The sequence below is a fragment of the Drosophila suzukii genome, chromosome 2L (genome assembly GCF_043229965.1).
Source record: "Drosophila suzukii chromosome 2L, CBGP_Dsuzu_IsoJpt1.0, whole genome shotgun sequence".
NCBI classification, from domain to species: domain Eukaryota; kingdom Metazoa; phylum Arthropoda; class Insecta; order Diptera; family Drosophilidae; genus Drosophila; species Drosophila suzukii.
The window spans coordinates 3,029,999-3,050,069 of NC_092080.1; the positions used below are offsets into that span (position 1 = coordinate 3,029,999).

At 38.6% G+C, this 20,071-nt stretch overlaps 2 protein-coding genes across 2 annotated transcripts; one reads left to right on the forward strand and one right to left on the reverse strand.

The window, feature by feature from the left end:
* The first annotated feature begins 2,848 nt into the window (after window positions 1–2,848).
* LOC108008964 (uncharacterized) lies at window positions 2,849–14,654 on the forward strand. The gene is made up of 2 exons (XM_017072895.4): window positions 2,849–3,085; window positions 13,455–14,654. The coding sequence occupies exon 2, from the start codon at window positions 13,455–13,457 to the stop codon at window positions 14,439–14,441; it is 987 nt and encodes a 328-aa protein (XP_016928384.2). The 5' UTR covers window positions 2,849–3,085; the 3' UTR covers window positions 14,442–14,654.
* Window positions 14,655–16,070: 1,416 nt separating this feature from the next.
* On the reverse strand, window positions 16,071–17,366 carry Thor (eukaryotic translation initiation factor 4E binding protein thor). The gene is made up of 2 exons (XM_017070159.4): window positions 17,024–17,366; window positions 16,071–16,520 (listed from the first exon to the last, which is right to left on the reverse strand). Exons 1-2 carry the CDS (start codon window positions 17,166–17,168, stop codon window positions 16,312–16,314), a joined length of 354 nt encoding a protein of 117 aa, XP_016925648.1. The 5' UTR covers window positions 17,169–17,366; the 3' UTR covers window positions 16,071–16,311.
* Between the last annotated feature and the right edge of the window lie 2,705 nt (window positions 17,367–20,071).

Below are 20,071 nucleotides of genomic sequence, written 5' to 3' on the forward strand. Positions count from 1 at the left end.
CAGTTCGGAAATGGCTTAATACGATTCAGTTTAGTTCCGTTTTGGCTTAGTCTATTTCCTCATTTTCTAAGCACAATTTATTAATTTAATTGGATCCCCTTGTATTTATTTAAAATGGATTCTGCCCACAGTTATTATTATTTTATTTAACATATAATTTATTTAGAGAGGCTTAAGTGGCTTATTATTAATTATTATTCTTAGTTTATTTTTTGGTTTATATGTTTCTATATGTATCTAGTTTGTTTCTCCTTTCCTTGAATATATATTTATTTTAAAAAAATTCTGCATGCCTCCTGAGTAGTTTAATTTATTTAAAGCAACTGTTTCATGGATTCAAATTAAACTTTTTTATTTTCTAAATGTATCTGCTAGATTTTTTCATTTCCCGTACATTTCAAAACAATTCTCTAAATATTTTAATTTATTTTTAATTTAGACTATTTTGTGAAAATACTTCATATGAAATCAAAAATAAAATGTTTTAAATTTAAAGTAATTAAACTTATTTAAAAAATAAAATTTTGATAAAAATTAAAATTTTAATGTAAAAATATTTTAAAATGATCCTCTTCCTTATTTTTTGTCTGATCTATCTTGGTTGAAAATTGTCTGCTGGTGCACCTATGACTCCAAAATTGCCCATTCGTGGAGTCGCCTGTGTTTTCCATTGTGGTGGGCTGGTGACGGGCTGGCCCACTATATGTCTTCGCCTGCAACTTGGCCTGCAACTCCTAGCCAAAATGCAGCCGGCAGTGCAATTACCAAGACAAGCAGCTAATTTTATTTGCTGTAAACGTGCGCCTCCGTCTTCAGATTTACTCTAGCCTTATGGCTACGATTTTTCAGTGTTTGTGTTTGTGGAGTTGACTTCAGCTCAGTTCGGTGGGAATTATTCGATGACTTTTATTCGAGAACCCGCAGATTGCGTGTCTGAGGCACATTAGGCTCCTTTGACGGGCTGCCGCCGCCGTCACTCGTCAATTGAGTTGTCAGCACCAGAAGTGAGAAAACACATAAAACGGGGTGGTCTTTTTGGCCAAGATGAGATTAAGCCAGGGTGCTAAATGGCTAAAGAGGCTGGGCCAATATGCAAATCGAACCGGAAGCCCAGGCGTCTGCGATTTGAAAGTAAAGAGAAGCGCTTCTCCCCACAAAAGAAGCGATTGTCAAAGGCTTCGGCCAGATTAAATATAGCACAATGAATTTGTTGATCGCGAAACTGGCTCGTTTGAAAGTTGAGTTCAAGTTCAGAAATAGCAATGGCAACAGCAACAGGTTGCTATAATTTATATACCCACATGCACGAATAGTTGTCAACGGGAACGACAAAGCGGTAAGAAAGTCTTTTGGTGGTTTTCGGGTGGTTTTAATACCCTAATCGAAGATTAACTTGATTTATTTATGGCTGCTTCGGAAACCAATCATTTTTTTTAGATAATTGGGCATTCCCATAATTGGATTTAAATTACCTAATGAAAAATTTAATCATAATTTAGATAGGTTGCAGCTTGATGAAAGCTACAATTTAAATTTAAAATGGGAGTTATAGGTGATGGATTGAACTTCATAAAATTGATTTTTAATAAAATTATTAAGTTGCTTACTTATCTGCAGATTGTGAAATAAAAATTCATTTATTTTTTTCTTGATTAAGACGTTTTTGGTGTAGGACATTTAAAAAAAAGATATAATATTATACCAATATATAAAACAATTCTGATAAATACAAAATTAATATTGTATTAGTTATCTTGTTATTATTATTTTTTTTTTCCTTTTACAACCTTTTTCGCCAAATCACTATACCCCCAAAATCCACTAACCAACTTCTTTCAAAACAAACGGCCATCCTCAATGCCCATTCCATAATGACTTTGATCTTTAACCAAGGGAACAATCGAATATTATTTTTGCATAGGCATGTGAAAAGAAAACGCGAGGCGAAGTTTATGCAATGGGGAAGTGTGAGACATTTAGATAACATTTGGCCAGGCCTCTCGCAACGATATGGATAGTAATAGTACTTGAGCCTCCGGGGGGCTGGGGAATTATTTTGGGCATTTAAAGGAGGGCCAGGAGAGCAGCAGCAACTCGAAAAGTCGTGTCAAGACAAAGTGCAATAATTCACACTCACTTTCGGGTTTGACGGTTTATAGGTGGGAACCCCAGAAACACCAGAAACATTAGCAACCTGGCAACATTGCAGCTTTGCAACTCGCAGAATCGACAGCCCGAACATGCCCCAGACACTCCACTGTGATTATGAAACTTTACATGAGCACGGCTGACACATTATATAGTTTATGACTTGATAAACTCTCGCGGATCGATCCGCGAATAACCCATTGTCCAAATAAAGTCATATGCCTGTGCAGCAGCAGCAGCAGTAAAACGAAATTCAATTTACGATTTGTTTGATCGGGCATTTGAAATATGAAATGTTGGACCAATTTTGCATTGCCACCGGCGGCAATGTTCAGGTCTCAGATTTATAGTTCAATTTGATCATGATTTATCCAAACGCCCATAAATAATAACCACGATTAGGGGGCCAGGGAGTGGCCTTTGGCAGTCCGAAATTTAATTAGCCGAGAGTTTAGAGGCCAATGGGCAGGTGCTCGAAGATGACAATCCCCCGGATATTTGCATAAGATTCTGGGTTCCAATCCTCTTTATAGAGCCGCTGCTATATGGATCCCATCTTCGGAGCCTCGTCAGCGGATACCTGAACCCGAAGAGCCGAAGATCCGAAGAGAAGCCTGCTTCGTTTCTTCGGGCACTCGGCTATTCGGAATATCGGACTTTCGGAGTCGGCGGCTACTTCTACTTGGCGTTGCATAAAAAGTGGTTCAGTGGAGCAAACGCCTTCAAACCGAAAACATCGCGAACGCCTCAAATAAAATCGCTTTTAAACGCGCGGAAGTGAAGTGCAGCCAAGGATCAGGATCCTTAAAAGGGTGCGAGTTTAATACTCCACTGCGTTTTAAGATTCTAAAAAAAAATCTGTAGCTTAGTTTCCAGACCTCGGAATATACACTTCATTTGGATACATCATATAATTGAGTTCTAAACAAAAGTTAAGGTAAGAGAACCCCTGAAATGAAGAGTAAACAAGGCGTATTTGAGCCAGTTTTTGGCATAAATTTCCCAAATCGGCGGATTATTAATTAGCTTTCGCACGAAAGTTCCTGATAAAACATTCAAATAAAACCATTATTTATGATGCAATTTTTGCGGCTGTGCTTAATTTTGCGTTATGTTTTTGACGTTAGAATATTTAATATACAGAATATATACAAATATAATAAAATACAAATATTGAAAATAGAACTCAAAAACTTCGGTCAATAAAACCTAATAAAAATATAATTTCATTCATATTTTTTTAAATTGTACAAATATAAACGTTCTCCGTTGTGCTTGTGATGTAGACCTTTTTTTAAAGCCACCAAAAACTGATTTCATTAAAATGCTCTAAGAAACAACGTATTAGAATTCTTGGTTTGTTGGTTATTAACGAGCTCCCTTGAAATGCAACCAGGAAAAAGCCAGCTACAATTATTAATACAATTACTTAATAATTATAAGCAGCTATTGTTAACTTTTTTTATAGTCTTTGAAATATTATTCGATGTCCAAATGTCAACGAATGCATAAACAACCCATTATGTTATAAAAGACTAGTTCTTTAATAAATTATACTTAGCGTGATAAGCATTCTAAACATATTTACCAAATTAAAAATTCAGTTTCGTTTAAATGGGAATTAGAAAAACTTGATATAGAACTTTTTATTTATGAACCACTTTTTGTGCTAATGCTTATGCTTTGTTTTTCATAGAATGCTTTCTATAGGCCAAATGTCAAGGATTGCATAAACATGGCACCATAAAAAATTATAGATTTTTAAAGAGGATCTACACCTAGATAAAAACAAAATCTAGCATTGGCTCACATTTATTAATATTCATACCAGTTTGCCTAGTTTTTTTGCTAAGCTCTTGCATTGCGGAAATATGCTGGCTATAATGAATACAAATTGTGCTAAGTAGTGTGAAGAACAGAGTATGGTTTTCAGAGGGATCAGCAGTGGCCGCAATAGTAAAGCTTGGACTTTGTAGCCGACTGACAATTACAAGTGTATTTTTATTGCGGATCATTTTGATTAGGTTCAATTTAAATTGAATTGGCCACTGAAGTTGCCAGCGAATTGCGCTTTAATCAGCCTGACAGACGTCACACGGTGGCAGACAGACTAATTTGCATATTAATTTTAATTGAGTGAACAGCGACCGGCAGGAGACATCCATCGATAAAGTTCATTCGGATTGAAATGGAAAATGTCAGCCCCCAGACTCAAGCTCAAATCGAAACTGAAATCGAAATGGAAACCGAATTGAAATAGAGCCATTGGCGTTGCAGCTGCCTTTCTATGTGGTGGGTCCAAAAAATCAGACACAGAATAAATTTAAATACAATGCAACTACAGATTGACCAAACAAATGTGGCTACAGCAGAAAAATGCTTTTTCGGTACCGAAACTGAAAGCAAGTTCGTTGCCTAAGTCTTTTGATTGATTGACTAAACGTCGGCGAATTTATGGCAGCATCATCTCCCTCTCATTTCTCTTTTTCCTCAGAGTCATAGAAACCCCACCTACCAAAGCTTCCGCTTGGCGAGTGACAAGCTTGGCAAATTGTTACACACTAACCATTCAATGTCATTGGCAAAGAAAAAATGTAGTTTAGCGAAACCAAAGCAAAGCAGACACATAAAAAAATTCGCAAATCTCGCACTGTATTCCATCATCGAATTTGCATATGCAAATTTCATTCCCACGACTTTTAATTGCAATGAAAACACCAAAACTAGAAAAACGAAAGGAAATGCCGAAAAGAAGACCTGGAACTAGCCAAACTATGCGATTCTCGATAGTTGTTTGTTTCTCAGGCGGCCAAAACCAAGGTCAAGTGCGTGATATTTATCACCGATCGAGGCTCATTTGGCGTTTCTTAAGTATACCTTTTTATGGACAGGAATTTATTGGGCTTTAAACCAAATTTGATATTTGATGTACCGCTCATTCTCCTTAAATAAGATATAAAGGCAAGTGAATTGCATATATTGTATTTTACCATCACTTGCGGATTACAAAACTAATTTGTTAAAGATGTATATATTTTCGCACTAAAAACGAAAACATTTTTACTATATTTCGTTTAAGTTTTTCTTGGAAATTTCCAATTCCGTTTTAAAATATCTTAAAGTCTTTTTCGTTTTTACGACCTCTGTCCCGTTTTAATCATCTTAAGTTGGATTTAATAGCAACCCACTGAATTCATTTATTATATGGGTTTTTTTACAAGCCATCCAAGAGTTAAGTGTGTAATTTATGTAAGACAGCTAGCTGTCTCTGTTTGTTCGCATAGGTCTAATAGACAAACCCCTTAATGGTTCTTGATAAATGTTCTCAACTGTATGATTTGTATTTCCCATTTCTATATATTTATTGTACCACTTCTAAGCCCATAAATCTTTGCTTATAGCTGCTTCTAGAGTATACAAACTTCACTTTACTTAAGATAACTTTTTATTTTTATGATATACTATTGCCCGGCACATCTTTGGGTCATTTTAATTAACACTTTTAGCGAAACCATCAAACATGGTTAATTAATGAAGCAAAGTTAAATGACTTTTATTCGAATTCAATTCGAATTCCCCGAAAATAATGTGTCATAATCAAGTCAGAACCCTGACACTTCCCCCCAGGCACTTGAAGCAGGTGAACACGGGCTTGAAATTGCAGTAAAAATTAATAAATAAAAGAAACCAGACCAGGCCAGACCAGAAAAGAACCATGGGTGAGGCACAAGCCAAAGTCTGGGCTGCACCTAGAAATGCGTACAAATCCGTTGACATTTCGCCCGACAACCTTACAAGACACTCCAGCCGCCGAGTGGAAATCGGAGTCAGAAACAGCGACAGAAACACAAGACGGGCCCTGAGACAGACAATTACTAATTGAGTTCCCCCCTTCGGGACTTACATTAATTACCCTCTGACGTGCTCAATGTGGAGTGGCCAAGATCTGAACTTTGGGTTCGCTAAGGGTGGGCGTCGCCCATTTGTGGGCCCTGGATTGTGTAACTCTTCTATCTTCGCCGGCTAAATGTTCGATTTACAAATTAACCAAAGCAAACATTTCGGTGCAAAGTTCAGTTACAACAGCAGCAGTAGGAGAAAAACAAACAATTGTTGAGAAATCCCTTGTAAGCGATTCCAATATCGAAATCCAAGTCTAAGCTTAAAAGCAAACAATAACAAGGGCAGACCGACGAATTAATTGAACGTTTTTAAAAAATTAAATTGATTTGAAGAGCGCGCAAATCCTAAGCAGTGACTAAACCACAAATTGATTGAGCCCAGCGGGAGGTTGGTTTCAAAAAGTGGATAAATCTTCACTCTGTCTAAAGAGTTTCCATCTATTGATCTCTGGGTCATTAAGCAGTTGATTGGATATTTCTTAAAGGGCGCTTATAGGGAAGATTAAATATAGATCAAGGATTCTGTTCAAGATTTTAAAGTCTGAATAGTCATTCTTAAAAAAACAACAAATTAGATTTCTAGTTCCTCCAAGTAGCTAAACATTTTCTACAAGTATTTCTGCAAGGTTAAGCAGCGTTGAAATCAAGACATTTCCCAATCTCATATTGCTATTAATGAAACTCCCACTGGTATTTTGCAACCATCCAATTGAACATCCACAATATTTCTAAGAAGAAACCAATTTAATCCGATCTATTGTGGCCCTGCCTGCCGTTATTCACTTTTTTCCCGAGGCGTCTATTATTGTTGGTCAGTCAAAAGTTCAAATTGGCAAAAATATTGATTGTTGGCCGAGTTCAACCTGGGTTGAGTTACTCAAGCCAGGCAGTCACGCATATGCCCCTTTCGATTTCGTTTGAATCCGAATCGGAATCTCTTTTCAGCGATTTCTCAATTCAAGTTTCGACTGAGTATAAGTGCTATGCAAATCGATCGACGGAGTTACTGGAGCCCAAATTCAATTTGCATTTCCCAAACAAAGTTCGTGATATGTCAGCGGGCGTTAGAATGTGTTGGAGGTCAAACCGCCCCCTTTCAGTACTGGGTAGTTGACACTTTTTTTTTACCTGGAACTTCGCAATTAGCAGAACCTTTCAAATAAATCGTCCAATGTCGCCTGGCATTTTGTGATGAATTTCAGTTGGGTTTTGTTTGTGTGATTTCGTTTTAATTCCGTTTTAATTGCTTTATCAAATGCCAAAGCCTGCAAGCAGAAAACGAATGACTGAGGCAACGAACTTGATTCGAAAACGGGTTGAATCTGCCTTTTTTGCCCGTTGTCAGCTGTCCGCTCCCCTCATTAATAGTTTTAACTCACTGTTTGGGATCTATAATCTCCGGATCTTAATTGTTGTTTCCTTCGATTGTGCAGTGATGTCTTGCTGCTGCCGCTTTTGCATTTGCATACTTACCTGTTGGCACCTGTCCCGGCTTATTGAAACATTTTTATTGGCATTTATATAGCATACACATGTTACTTCTTGTTTATGCTTATTTTTTTCTCTCGGTATCCAGGTCAAGTCGGCTGTCATTTGATGCAAGTTATTAGGCAATGTTCCTCCTTCTCTTCGCGCAGCTTGTTCGACTACAAATTGCGTTTTGCATTCAATTTGGCCCAAGTTAACGCACATGTGGGCGTGGTCCGGTCACTAAGGCGTAGCTTTTGATTAGAATTTCGGTTTCACAAAGAATAAAGGCTGGAAAATGTGTGAGCATATTGTGATGTTTGCCTTGAACTGCACTTTGAGGTGGGGAAGTGGTTTCTCCAATTCAAAATATTTTAGAGTATCAAATCACTTCGCTTTTATCGCAAGTTGATCCCCTAAGTACATTAAAAAATATCTAACAACAAATTAAAATAAACAAAGATAAAATATAATAAGTTAATTGATGTTGTAATTCCTACATTTTTATAAAGCTTATTATTTTCAATTGTGATTTCCTTTAAATTTTCTTCACCGTCACTGACCCAATTCTCTAACTAATTACGGCAGACAATTGTTTTCAGTTAACTCTTGTGCTCACTGATTTACTTTCCAACTGTTACATATCCGGCTTGCTAAAATGTAATTAAAACATTTTCAATGCCAACAATGGTCTTTGTCGATTACAAAGCACTTTAGATTTCTTTCAAACAATTTTCGAATGCGATGAAAAAATGTGTCTACAAATGAAGTAAATATTTTCCGAAATAACATAATCTATAGCCCCTGAACTAAACCATTTGTCACCTTTAGACTGCCAAAAATATTTTGTATAATTCGAACCGCTCGAACACCCGCTTTAATTGCCGCAAAGAATTTAAGCCGCCACCGTGGGTGATTAGGTAAATTAGCATTGGCCAGAACGAGATATACCCACACAGATAAAATCAAATTTGATTCCAGATAGATGTTGCAACTAGCCGATTCAACCAGCAACTAGCAACTAGCAACAAGCAACCTGCAACAGCGTCGCTGCCTGCGAACGACATCAATTAGCAGCGTTTTAAGTGCGTTCCACATTTGGCGTGAAAAAAGCTGAAAAGCGCAAGAGGAAAATGCGTCGAAAAACGCCTCAAGTCAATCAATTTTCCTAGTTCGGTGCAGAGTGCACAGAAAATAATACTTCTTTATTATTCAATCTTATATTTGGGGCTAACCAAATAAAATAGTAGGCTGCATAGGCCTTATTAGTATTTAAAAGATACTTTTCTTATCACTACATTTTCAAGAACAAAAAAATCAGGCTCGAAGGACCAATACTTAGTAAAAAGTTGTTTAAATTCCAGTTCCAATACCTCGTTCGTAAAATATTTTTTAAGGAACAAATAACAATACCTATTTCTTTTCCCTGTGTACTGGCCAACAAGGAGGCCCGAGCTCGCCTCTCGAGCCTGGTCAAGATTGCGTGGCCCGATTGGAAGCCATTTGGAAAGGCAGCGCTCGAGTTACGCGCCGGCAACTTACGCAAATTTTGCCAGTCCTCAGTGGTCCGTCCCCTGGACTCTCCATACCCCTGCAGTTCCCAGATCCTCGATCTACGATCTCCCCTAAGGCCCGAATGTCCAAGCCACTAAAAGCCGCCTCATCAGAGGGAGATACTCAGCGACACACCCTAATCGGGCCATGTCTTTGGATCTCGGTCTCGGACTCTGTTTTCGAGTGCCAGACACTGTGTGTGAGTTGTCTGGATCTCGGGTTTTCAAAGACTTTTAATTGAAATCTGCAATGGTCCGACTGTCTGGCAGACAACTAGTTTACGCATTTGAAAGTGCATTTGCTGTGCTGTGCTGGTAATTAAAAACTTGTCGTTCGATTTGATAACTTTTTTCTGAGTACCCTTAAAAGATTGGGGAGAGGAAATCTCAGGAGGGGTTTGATGGCCTTAGGATAGTTAATGGGATTTGCTTTTATGGGGAAATAAACTGATGATCTAACTAATGTGATTATACTGGCAACTATGATTTTTTTTAAGCCTGCCATTAAATTATCTAAGCTTATTTTGTGAGTTTATAGAAATGATGGGACAGTTAAAATTCGAATTTGTTTATAGTTTAATAAAGTTGAACAACCTGATTCGAACAGGAAAAATATGTTTTAGTTTCATACTGCGTTTTATGGGACTTTTCTAATTTTTGGAATATAAAGAATTAGTAAAATAAAATTATATATTAAAAATAGGCTTTAAAATCGAATAAAAAAATGGCAACACAATTAATACCCAATCAATAGAGTATTCCACCTTCAAGCGGTGCCAACACAGTTCCTTTCACGTTTCTTAGTCGGTCAACGCGGCGCATACGCAACATTTGTCATGATATGTCCACTCGGTCTGGACATGCTCATTTTCGGCGTGTAAATCGGTGGTAGAAGGATGTACAGCTGAGTGATTAATGCGCTGGTGACTGTGTGAGTGTTAGCTACCCCCCAACCCCGATGCAATAACCAATCCGCATTCCGGCCCTGCTCTCCATCATCCCGAGGTTTTTAAGTAGCGATGCCAATTGATACCAGTTTATTAAAACCCGTTTAGACGCAATGCGAAAACCCAAATACAAAACGCCCCTCGGCTAATCCGAAAAACCCAAAAAATATCTAAAGATTGGAGCATGAACATTGCACAACTTTCAGAGAGGAGGAGGCCATAACGTGACATCCTGGCTACTGGACCGCTGGAAACTTAATATTCAACGCATCGATTACGTTTCATATGGCCACAACTTCTTAGCCTTTGGCTCTCGGCCAAAAGTGAGTGGGAAAATCGCAGTTTCTTGGCATGGTCAAAGGATTTTAATTAACCGATTGGCTAAAAATCTAATTTCCGCTGGCGAGGAAAAAAAGTGCGCCACAATTTCGGTGATGCAATATCATCCGAAATGTGCCACGCAAAAGTTATCAACAAATCAAAGCGACTTCGAGCCGCATTGACACACTTTTCCCGCCCGCTTTCCACCGCCCACTCCGGGGCTCCATTTCCCTGCTGGCGGAAAATCCACATAAAATTTATAGAGCAATGTGGATTTGGACCGGAGCCGAAAAAGCCAGGCCCAAAAGCGAGGTGCGTGAGTCGTTCAATCAATGCAATTCATTCATTGAGCCTGAAGTGGCCAGCAACACGCAAGTTGGCTTTTTGCCTGCTAGCCAAGTGCCTTTCAAGTCCAGTGGCGTAGTGAAGGGGGGTGAGAAAAATATGAAGTATTGTGAGCATATCGCAAGAACTATTTTAAGGATCTTATTTTTTTGAAACGAAATATTAAAACTTTACTCATTTACTCAAGTTTTTAAAACTTTAAAAAATTTGTACAATATTTGTCAGTATATAAACCTTTTATTTTAACATTTTAAGAACTATATTTCTTTTTTAGAAAAAAAATAAAAACTTTAAACTTGATCCCCTTTACTGCCCTGTCTGAACTGTCACCTACAAAGTCCCCTTACCCCCCACTTACCCCTTTCTTATGTGGCATGTGTTTTCCCTGTTTTCAATACAAGAAAACCCCTTCTGTCTGCTTGGCACACGCTGGCAGCTCTGAAAAAATGCGTTTTCGTAGTATGCTAAAAAAATCGAGCACACGCAAAAAAAGATAGCAAAAAGACAGCAAATCGAGCAATCGATGACCAGTAAAAAAGTTGCGTATGGCAACAATTTATTGATTTATTATGGTGCATATAGCGCATAATTTATTACAAATCTATTTGAGCTGGGCCGCCAATAAGGGGTTTTAAGCCAGGGGGAATTCGTGGGTGCCAAGAGATTTATTCGTCAGGGAGGTATATAAACAAAAGACTTAGGCAACAAACTTGCTATTTAAACAAGATAACAAATTATATTCTAAAGTGCACAATGCGGAAGCACTGGTCGCTGTTTCATAATATTCTTTAAGTAAAACTTTTTGGCAACAACATATTAAAACTTTAAGTACCCCAATATAATACAAAGTAACTTTATGATTGCAAATCTAGCAGCCAAAGAACTTTACTCCCTCCAAAGTCCGCCATAAAAACTCCTTTGCAATCCATTTGGTGGCACCACATAAATACATGGTTTATTATCTCCCCTTGTTAATGACTTAATTAAACGCCTTTTATGTAAACAACGGCGAGTGAGCCGGCAACAACCACAACTACAACTCGATGCATGATCTGAACCCACAACTGACACCGGAGCAACGCCCACGCAGCAATAACAACAACAACGACAACAACTGGAGTAGGAATAGGAACAACAACAACAGTGACCACACGCCACTTGGCTGCACACTTCCCACGCCCCCTTTCCCGCCCCTCTGTCCCCTTTTAGCCATGCCCCCTGAGTTTGAACCTGCTGCCAGTCACAGTGGCGGTTTGTTTTTGTATCTACACAGGGAGAAATACTTTTAAAAAATGGGAAATATAATTGTATAACATTTAAAAACAATCTGAATATTTTTCACAAGGATAAAAAGAGATTTTCATAAAAGTGATCATAAAATAATTTTAATACATTTTGAAAGGCTTTTATTTTATATTACTTTATAAATATATCATCTTATAAAAACCTTTATTTTCATATATCTCACGTAAATGGAAGAATATTAATAAAAAAAACATTGATCATATTACTCCTATGATTCTAATCAGATTTATTAGCTTTAATGATACTTTAAAATTAAACATAATACTATCTCAATGATATTAAGAATATTTTATTTATAAAACAATCATAATAATTGTAATATTAATTTTAATAAAATATTCATATATATATATGAGCTCAAAATATATATTTTTTCAATACATAATTTTTAGGGAAATCAAATAATTTAAATAAATTTGTTAAACCCAAAAACATTACAATAAATTAAGATATTTATCAGTGCAATGTGGTTCATTGGTGGCGACTGCCACTTGATAAATATCATTAAACCGCCCGCCTGGCTGTTCGCTTTTGTTCAGAGCGCCCAAGAAGATTGATAATGCCTCACAAAAGGAGGGCTATTTGTGTGGGAAGTGTTAATAGGACGAATGAATATAAATATCCAATTAAGTGTGGCGATTTGATTTAATTGGCTGGAGATTTGTGGGGGGCTCTGAGTAGAGTGAATGGAGCACAGACCCCTGGTGACTAGGAGATGTTTGCGATTCGGTTTGCTAATTAGCTCGGGGCTCTCCTCTAGCCACCACCTTCCATTATGATCGCCGCCTTGGGCAACGATATCTGCGCATGAAATATCACGCCAATTACAGTGGCGGTTAGCCCGATTCAACCACTTAACGATTCACCGATCCAACGATTCACCGATACACCGGCAGACCCAACCACAACCAGTTACTTTTAACTCGGCGCACTGCGGAATTAAATCAATTAAATCAAAAACAGTGAGGTTTATATGTTAAAATCAGGGAAAATGCTGAATACTCTTTCGGTTCATTTTGACAAACCTTATAATCTCACTGAATGATAAATAAATATTTTATAATATCAAAAAAAACCAAATGCTTATTAAAAAGGTTGGCGTGGCTTTTAAATCCATTGGATTCTTCTGAATGTGTGTTTCTAAATGCGGTTTTCTGAAATTGGGATATTTTGGGTATTTAACTAAAAGATATACTATACCAATATCAAACTGACTTAATTTGCAAAGATACCCCATTTGATGTACAGAGTATAGACAGCTTTAACCGCTAGAGTTGAGTGATTTTTGATCAATTATGTTTACGACTACTCATTAAATATTTATTAAATTGATTGAGCAGTTATGTGATGTCACATATGTAATTACATGTGTGCTAAGAGATATTTCCCATTTTAATTAAGTTTTAATTAGGTCTCAGCTCGTTTGATCACCTTGCTAAAGATATACTCTCCCATTTCAATTACAGATGCCTTACCACCGACTGAGTATTCTGGGGCTGTTTCTCCTTTCTTTGGTCTGCGCCAAAGCCGATGTGGGCTACCATTACAACAGACCCACGAGACCCACGGCACCTTCGGCTCCCTCTGGACCCGGATCGGTGTACACTGGTCACCAGTTCAGTGCGCTGCCCACAATTCATCCGCTGCCACCGGTTCCGGCCCTTCCACCTCTTCCCACGGCCAGGGTTCCGATCCCAAGGAGTCGTCCCACAGCTCCTGCCGCCAGCATCGTTAGTCACTATCTGCCGGCCAAGCCAGTGGTTTCCACATATATCCCACCGTCGTCGGTTGCCCCTCTATCATCTATAAGTTTCCATGGAGCGCCAACCTACAAGCCCATCTATGGACCCCCTTCTCCTCCTCCGCCGGTAAGGATTAGCCAGCCGTTTCCCACACTGACCACGCCCATTGTGGTGCCGCCCACTGGACCGGCTCCTCTGCCCGAGGGGGGAAATCTTCGTATTCCATTCGGCAAGCAAGCCTTGATTTCTCCCGGAGAATCCTATGTGTCCAATGGAAGACAATTGAAGCAATATGCCGTCATCGAGATTATAGACAATGATATCGATGAGACGCCGGGTCCATTCCTCTCGGGATCCAGTTTCTTCGATCGCTATGGTGCACATGTGGGTGCTCCGTCGGGGAATGGAATCCAGATAGATTCTAGGGCCAATTCTTTGCTCTTAGAGCAGCAGCAACTGGCCATCCAGCCCAGATCTCAGGGAGGTTCGTCGGGAGGAGATGCCATCGCCTTGGGATCGGGTGGTCTGGGCTTTGTGAGACTGCCCAATGGAAATGTGTACCTGGGCTCCGGTTCCCTGGGCTACATCAGTGGTCAGCAGCGGGTGGCTTCTGTACTGGAGGCTCGCACTCGATCGGAGTCCACCTCGGATGCCCTGCACTTCGGCCATGGACCTCTGGGCGGAGTGGACAACCTGCTGAGATTCAAGTAGAGAGGCTGCGGCAGAGGCTACCTTCCCTACCCACTCGCACATCTCCACATCTACATCTATTGAAATATGTATATTTTATTGTAAATATGTAATTAAAACATTTTCTTGTTTGTGTAGACCGTAAGCTTGCTCAAACTATTCGAGATTCTTGTACATTTGTCCTATGCGAAACATCGAAACTTGATCAAATAAATACAAATATGGTTAAAAATATCAGCAGTGAGTTTAAAATTAATTTTAAGGGATGTACAAAAATCGTAAAAGCTTTTTAAAAGTATTTAAAAAATGATTAATATGGTTAAAAGATTTTGCAAATATAAGATAACAAGGTCTAACTTATATATACTAACTATTAATAGAATTATTTTCAGCTTAGTGGCTCCATAACGAACTCTTTATTATAACGGTCATTTATGGAACTAAAAATTGTTAATGTCGTCGCCTAAAAGTATACTATTATTTTTAACGTTATATCATCAACATGAAATTAATTAATTAATTATTAAATTAATAAAATTTTTAAAACCTGCATAGCAATAAAAATATTTAAGGCCTAAAAACTGTTTAGATAATTCAAGTTTTTTAAAAATTAAACCATATCCCTTGAGTTAAAAAAAATAATTAATAATTTTGCTAGTCAAACTTTTGTTTATTTTTCAAGAAGCAATATGCAATCTTCAAAGTTAATTTACGCAATTCTTAAATGTGTACTATTGTTATACAATTTCTTTTATTAATGAACAACAATCCATTGTTAATTCAATTCAATTTCCGCTAATTTTAAATGTAAATACCTTACACTATTTGTTTTGACTAGCTTGCCTAGTTTACTTATTGAATTTAATTGATTGCCTTATATTTATAACTCTGTAAACATCTGCTTAGGTCACACAGAGCTCGCATGCGTACCACTATTTGCACTATCTCGTGTGGTCGAATTTTTGCACAGCGATGCTAAATCTCAAGATCTGGCTGGGCAAACACTTTGCCAACGCCTGTTTGCCATTAGGCAATTATTCATGCGCAGTATTCAAATGGGGCTGGAACGTGCCGGGATCAGTGTGAAGTAGTTGTTGCGGCTGGCCCTAGGGATCGGTCTATCTGAACATGTGCTCGGCATAATACTTTTGAATAAATAATTATAATGGGGAAAAGGGAGACCGGGGGCAAAGGCGAAACGTTTCCTAACTGCGCAGTTTTTAGAGATCTATTTTTTTGGGCCTGCTTGCCGGTTTCTAGAAACACACAAATGCGTTGTTGATCTTTTGTTTGGGGTGTATATAGTATAGATATGTATGTGTTCTTTCCGATAACTGGGACACGCGCTGCTGGGGCCACTGACTGGCTAACTAAAAAAGCCGGCCGGTATTTCCAGCTGTCTATAATACCTCCCCCACCGAAAAACCCCCCTTTGGCATTATTTCTCTTTAAACAGTTCAACAAACTGCCAAAAATAATACTAAACCGAAACTGACTCAAGGTAAAGTGGAAAGTGTTCTATCGCACGCGTGCCCTCCCAAGGTTCATTCGCTGATAAAGAAAGTAATTTGGGATTGTATTTTTCAAACACAAATAAAAAATATTAACTGAAAGCCAGAAATGATAACCTACCATTGAAAACAAATATAGTTTCTTTTTAAATTATGTGTATTTTTTTATTGCTTTTTACTTAACTTCTAGAGTTTTACAAGTTACAAAGTCAATATGACCGAAAGAACGAAACATGTGGAAAAACTAAGAACTTAGCATCTAGTTGATGGGTATGGCTAAAACGATGCACACTAAGCTTATAAGATCGGGTTTTAGTGGGTTTATCTATTGACTAAATGATTTTGGCAGTTGCTGCTTGGAGGGACTTCAACCATATCCCCTACAGATCCAGTTGGAACTGTTCCTGATCTTCGATCTTCAGAGACTTCGTCTTCTTGACCAGTTCCGTTGGGACGGGCACACATTTGCGGAAGGGAGTACGGGGAGTGCCCCTCAGCAAACAACTGGGCACATTGGGCGGGGGCGTTTGGCTCAGGGGGGAGCCACGGAGATTCTTCATGAAGGCCCGCTCGTAGATCAGTTTAGTGCCTGGAATAATATGAAGGAAAAAGTGTTGATTAGTCAGGGTGTCTGCGTTGCATCAGAAAGGTATTCAAAGTTCCCCAGTGATAAGAGCAGCTGCGTAAACATTTCTTTTCTGCGATAATGAGTCACGAACCTTGAGCACATGTGCTCGGAGTTATCAGCAAACTGGCTGATTCAGGGAGATGCCCAGGTTTCATCAGCCAAAAAAAGGTGAGTGAGGTATTTAAAAATAAGTAAGAATTAAGATGTTCAAAACCTTTTGATTAAAAATGGGAAACCCGTCACAAATGCTATAATTTTAACTAGTTAGAAATTTAGAAATCTTGTCTCCTCGGAAATTCTTAAGGCCAATTTAAGTGCAAATTTAGCTTGATAAACAAAATAAATATTTAGATATTGGAATAAACAAGTTAGGTTCTTAACTTTTTTATCACTTTTTGAATTTTCAACCATCTTGAATATGATATATGGTTTCGTAATCCCCGTTTCCGCTGTCTGAAACTTACCTCCAGGAGTGGTGGAGTACAGGGTTCCTCCGGGTGTTGAGGAGTAGACCTCGGGCATCTGGATTGGATCCGAGATGATAATCTTCCTGGTCATCATGGGCAGAGCCTGGGTAATGGCTTGACGGGCGGTCGGGGAAGCAGACATCTTTATTGATTGATTGGTTTTCAAGTGGTATTCGAAAAACTTTCCGCTGAACTTGTAAGCACACTCGATATGGCTGTGACAATTTGATTGTTTACACAAACTGCGTTGTTTGAAAAGGTTGTGTTTTATCAGCTATAGAGCTAAGTGGCTGCTATGTGTTGACCGTTGGCTGTTCGCTAGGCGATTGCTGGCGGTATTACGAAGTCGGGCTGTATTTATACCCCTAAGATTCTTGCGCTCTCGCGCAGCTATACGCTCTCTCCTTCTGGCCGATTCTCGTGGGGAGTCTCTCTGATTATTTTGCTTGGTTCGGTCGGCTGATGTTTTTTGTTTTTATCTGGGTGTATTTTCTGCGTAGTTTATGACAAACCGGGTGATTATTGTTGTTGTTGCTATTGCCTTATTCTAATAACCCCTATTGTTTTTATTTTTGTTGCAGAGCGGACGAGGGACCGCTGCACACCTCAGACATTTCCGAAGATAAGGGGGCTGTCTTGAGGGGCTTCTCGCCTTGAGCTCTTGTTTATCTTTAGCCATTTGTTATTGTTTAATGCACGGCAATATAATTGGTAAACAAGTTAGCCAGCAATACTAAACGACAATCGCATTCTTTTCTCAAAAACGGTCTATTATCGATCTTGCTAGGGAAATTTGATGACTCAGGTGCAAGTGAGATGTTATCAATGGGTGTCTGTAGGTGCTTCAGGGAATTTCGGGAAGTGCTTGCTGTCTGCTCTCTATGGGGCCATGAATTTGCACTCGTTTTCACGAAATACAATTAATTAGCATAATGACACGTAGCCGGCAAACGTTGACGTAGGCCCTCAATGTATTTCTATGCATGTGGGAACTTAGAGAGCATAGCAATAATAAGTATTAATTATTACATTATGTTGTGGGCTATAAGATACTCAGTATATATTTTTGAGTGCAGAGTTTATGTAGATTCAAGAAAAATATTAAAACTTTACTTAGCTTAATAACTTAGTCCACATTTTTTGGACTTTAAGAAGTTTTTTGTTTTTTTTTTAAATAAAAATATGCTTCGATGCAAAATTGTTTACAACGCTATAAAATTATATAAAAAGTCTATATAATTGCACACCAATCAATTTCTTGCATCACTAGTTCATTGAGTGAAGAAAATAAAAAAACGTCTTGATTATTCTTTTTAGATCATAAGTTCTTTAATAATTTATTTTTAAAGGTCGTTGGTTATTGAAATCCCAGCTTTGATCTAAAGACACCCTCATACCAAAATTGAGCCCCGAACCCCCATTAGTTGCCTAGTTCTATAAGGTGGAAAATGTTATCTTCCGCAAAATGAGTATACCCCACAGATCACAGAAATGACAGGGTGTACCTGAGGAGCGGCACGAGCGGTTTTCGCCATGCGGGGGCGATGTTGACGATTTTTAATTGTTGGACGCATGTAAATAGTGCTAAAGGAACTTTTGCTTGCGTCGGCGCCCACGATTCGACGTAATTCGGTTTTTGGCCCCTGGCCATTCCGAGGGACTTGGGGTTAATGTAAGGGTGCCACGTGTGTGTGATCTACAGCGATCACGATGTGGGAGGTGGCGCCCACCTAGAAATCTGCACAAGGTCAATACTTAAGCGTGCTGATATTTATGAGCCGTAAACAGGGAAAGCTCTTGAGACCTTGAAAGATTTTCCGGCTGTGGGGAGAAGGCATATGTGTATAATATGTAGGGAAAGCATGACCCACATCCATCAATTACATTTCAAGGGGTGGGAGTAAGCTAAGTGCCAACTGACCCCCAAAAAGGCGACGGTAAACAAGGGAGCTAGAACCTAGAGAACTCTGAGAATTATGCCGTGTCATCTAGCACGTAGTCCACAGCATAAAAACCGCCCTACGTGCAGGAAGATATGTTTATATATTTATTTTTTGGGTGAGAGACCGGCTGCTCTCTTCCATTTCCACGTCCATCAGGGCTTATCAACCCTCAAGGAACCAGTTCGGATTTCGCTTTCGGTTTCATCGGATACAATCTACCTGCGCAGAGAGAGAAACCTATAGTCGCAGTGAAAGAGATGGCAGGAAGTTTTCCTATTGCGCTGCAGCCAAGTGAAAATGCGTCTTGAGAAATTGGCAGCCAGAGGGGTGTTCCTTCTATCCGCCGGGGTTTTATAAGTAGCCTTTAGTAAAATTCGGCAGAAATCTGTTTTCGGAAGGCTGATGAAATTGCACCATCCGATTGCGTGCTAATGTGTGCGGTGGGTCATTACCATTCGTGGGATCTATTTCTAAACGAGTCTGAGATAGTTGTGAATGAGCTAGACGAATTCAACTTGTTTTTATTTTTCGGCTCGAGCGAATATCATGAAAAACGTAAACATATGGAAATGTCATTTAACAAAGGGTCCGACGATATGTGGATGCTCTATACCTAAACTACGATCTGTAAATAATGTGAGGTCTAATAACCTGAATCAACATACAATACAGTAACTACATTTTACTACAATTTTACAATGTTTTTGCAGTCTGATATTTTAATAATCCCACTAAATAATAATGAAACATAAAATAAATACATACACAATATACATGTTTACTCTTATTTTAATTTAAAAAATATAAATAGAGTATAAGTAAATATCATAGTGGTAACTTTTTTCTAGTTTTCTGAGATACTTAAGTTATTCTAATGATGGAAATTAAACGTATAGCATTCCTTAGTATATAAATTTTCAAGAAAACATCGCAGTTTATGAACGATAATAGGAATGCAAAACTGTAAACAAGTTTTATTGGCTACATCTTTTAACAAAACCCCTCCATACTCGCAAACAGTCGTACAATAGGGCATCTTTAGACGCAAATAATACCCACATCGATCACATCCCGCATCTCTGTTGACGTCGATGACCCACAT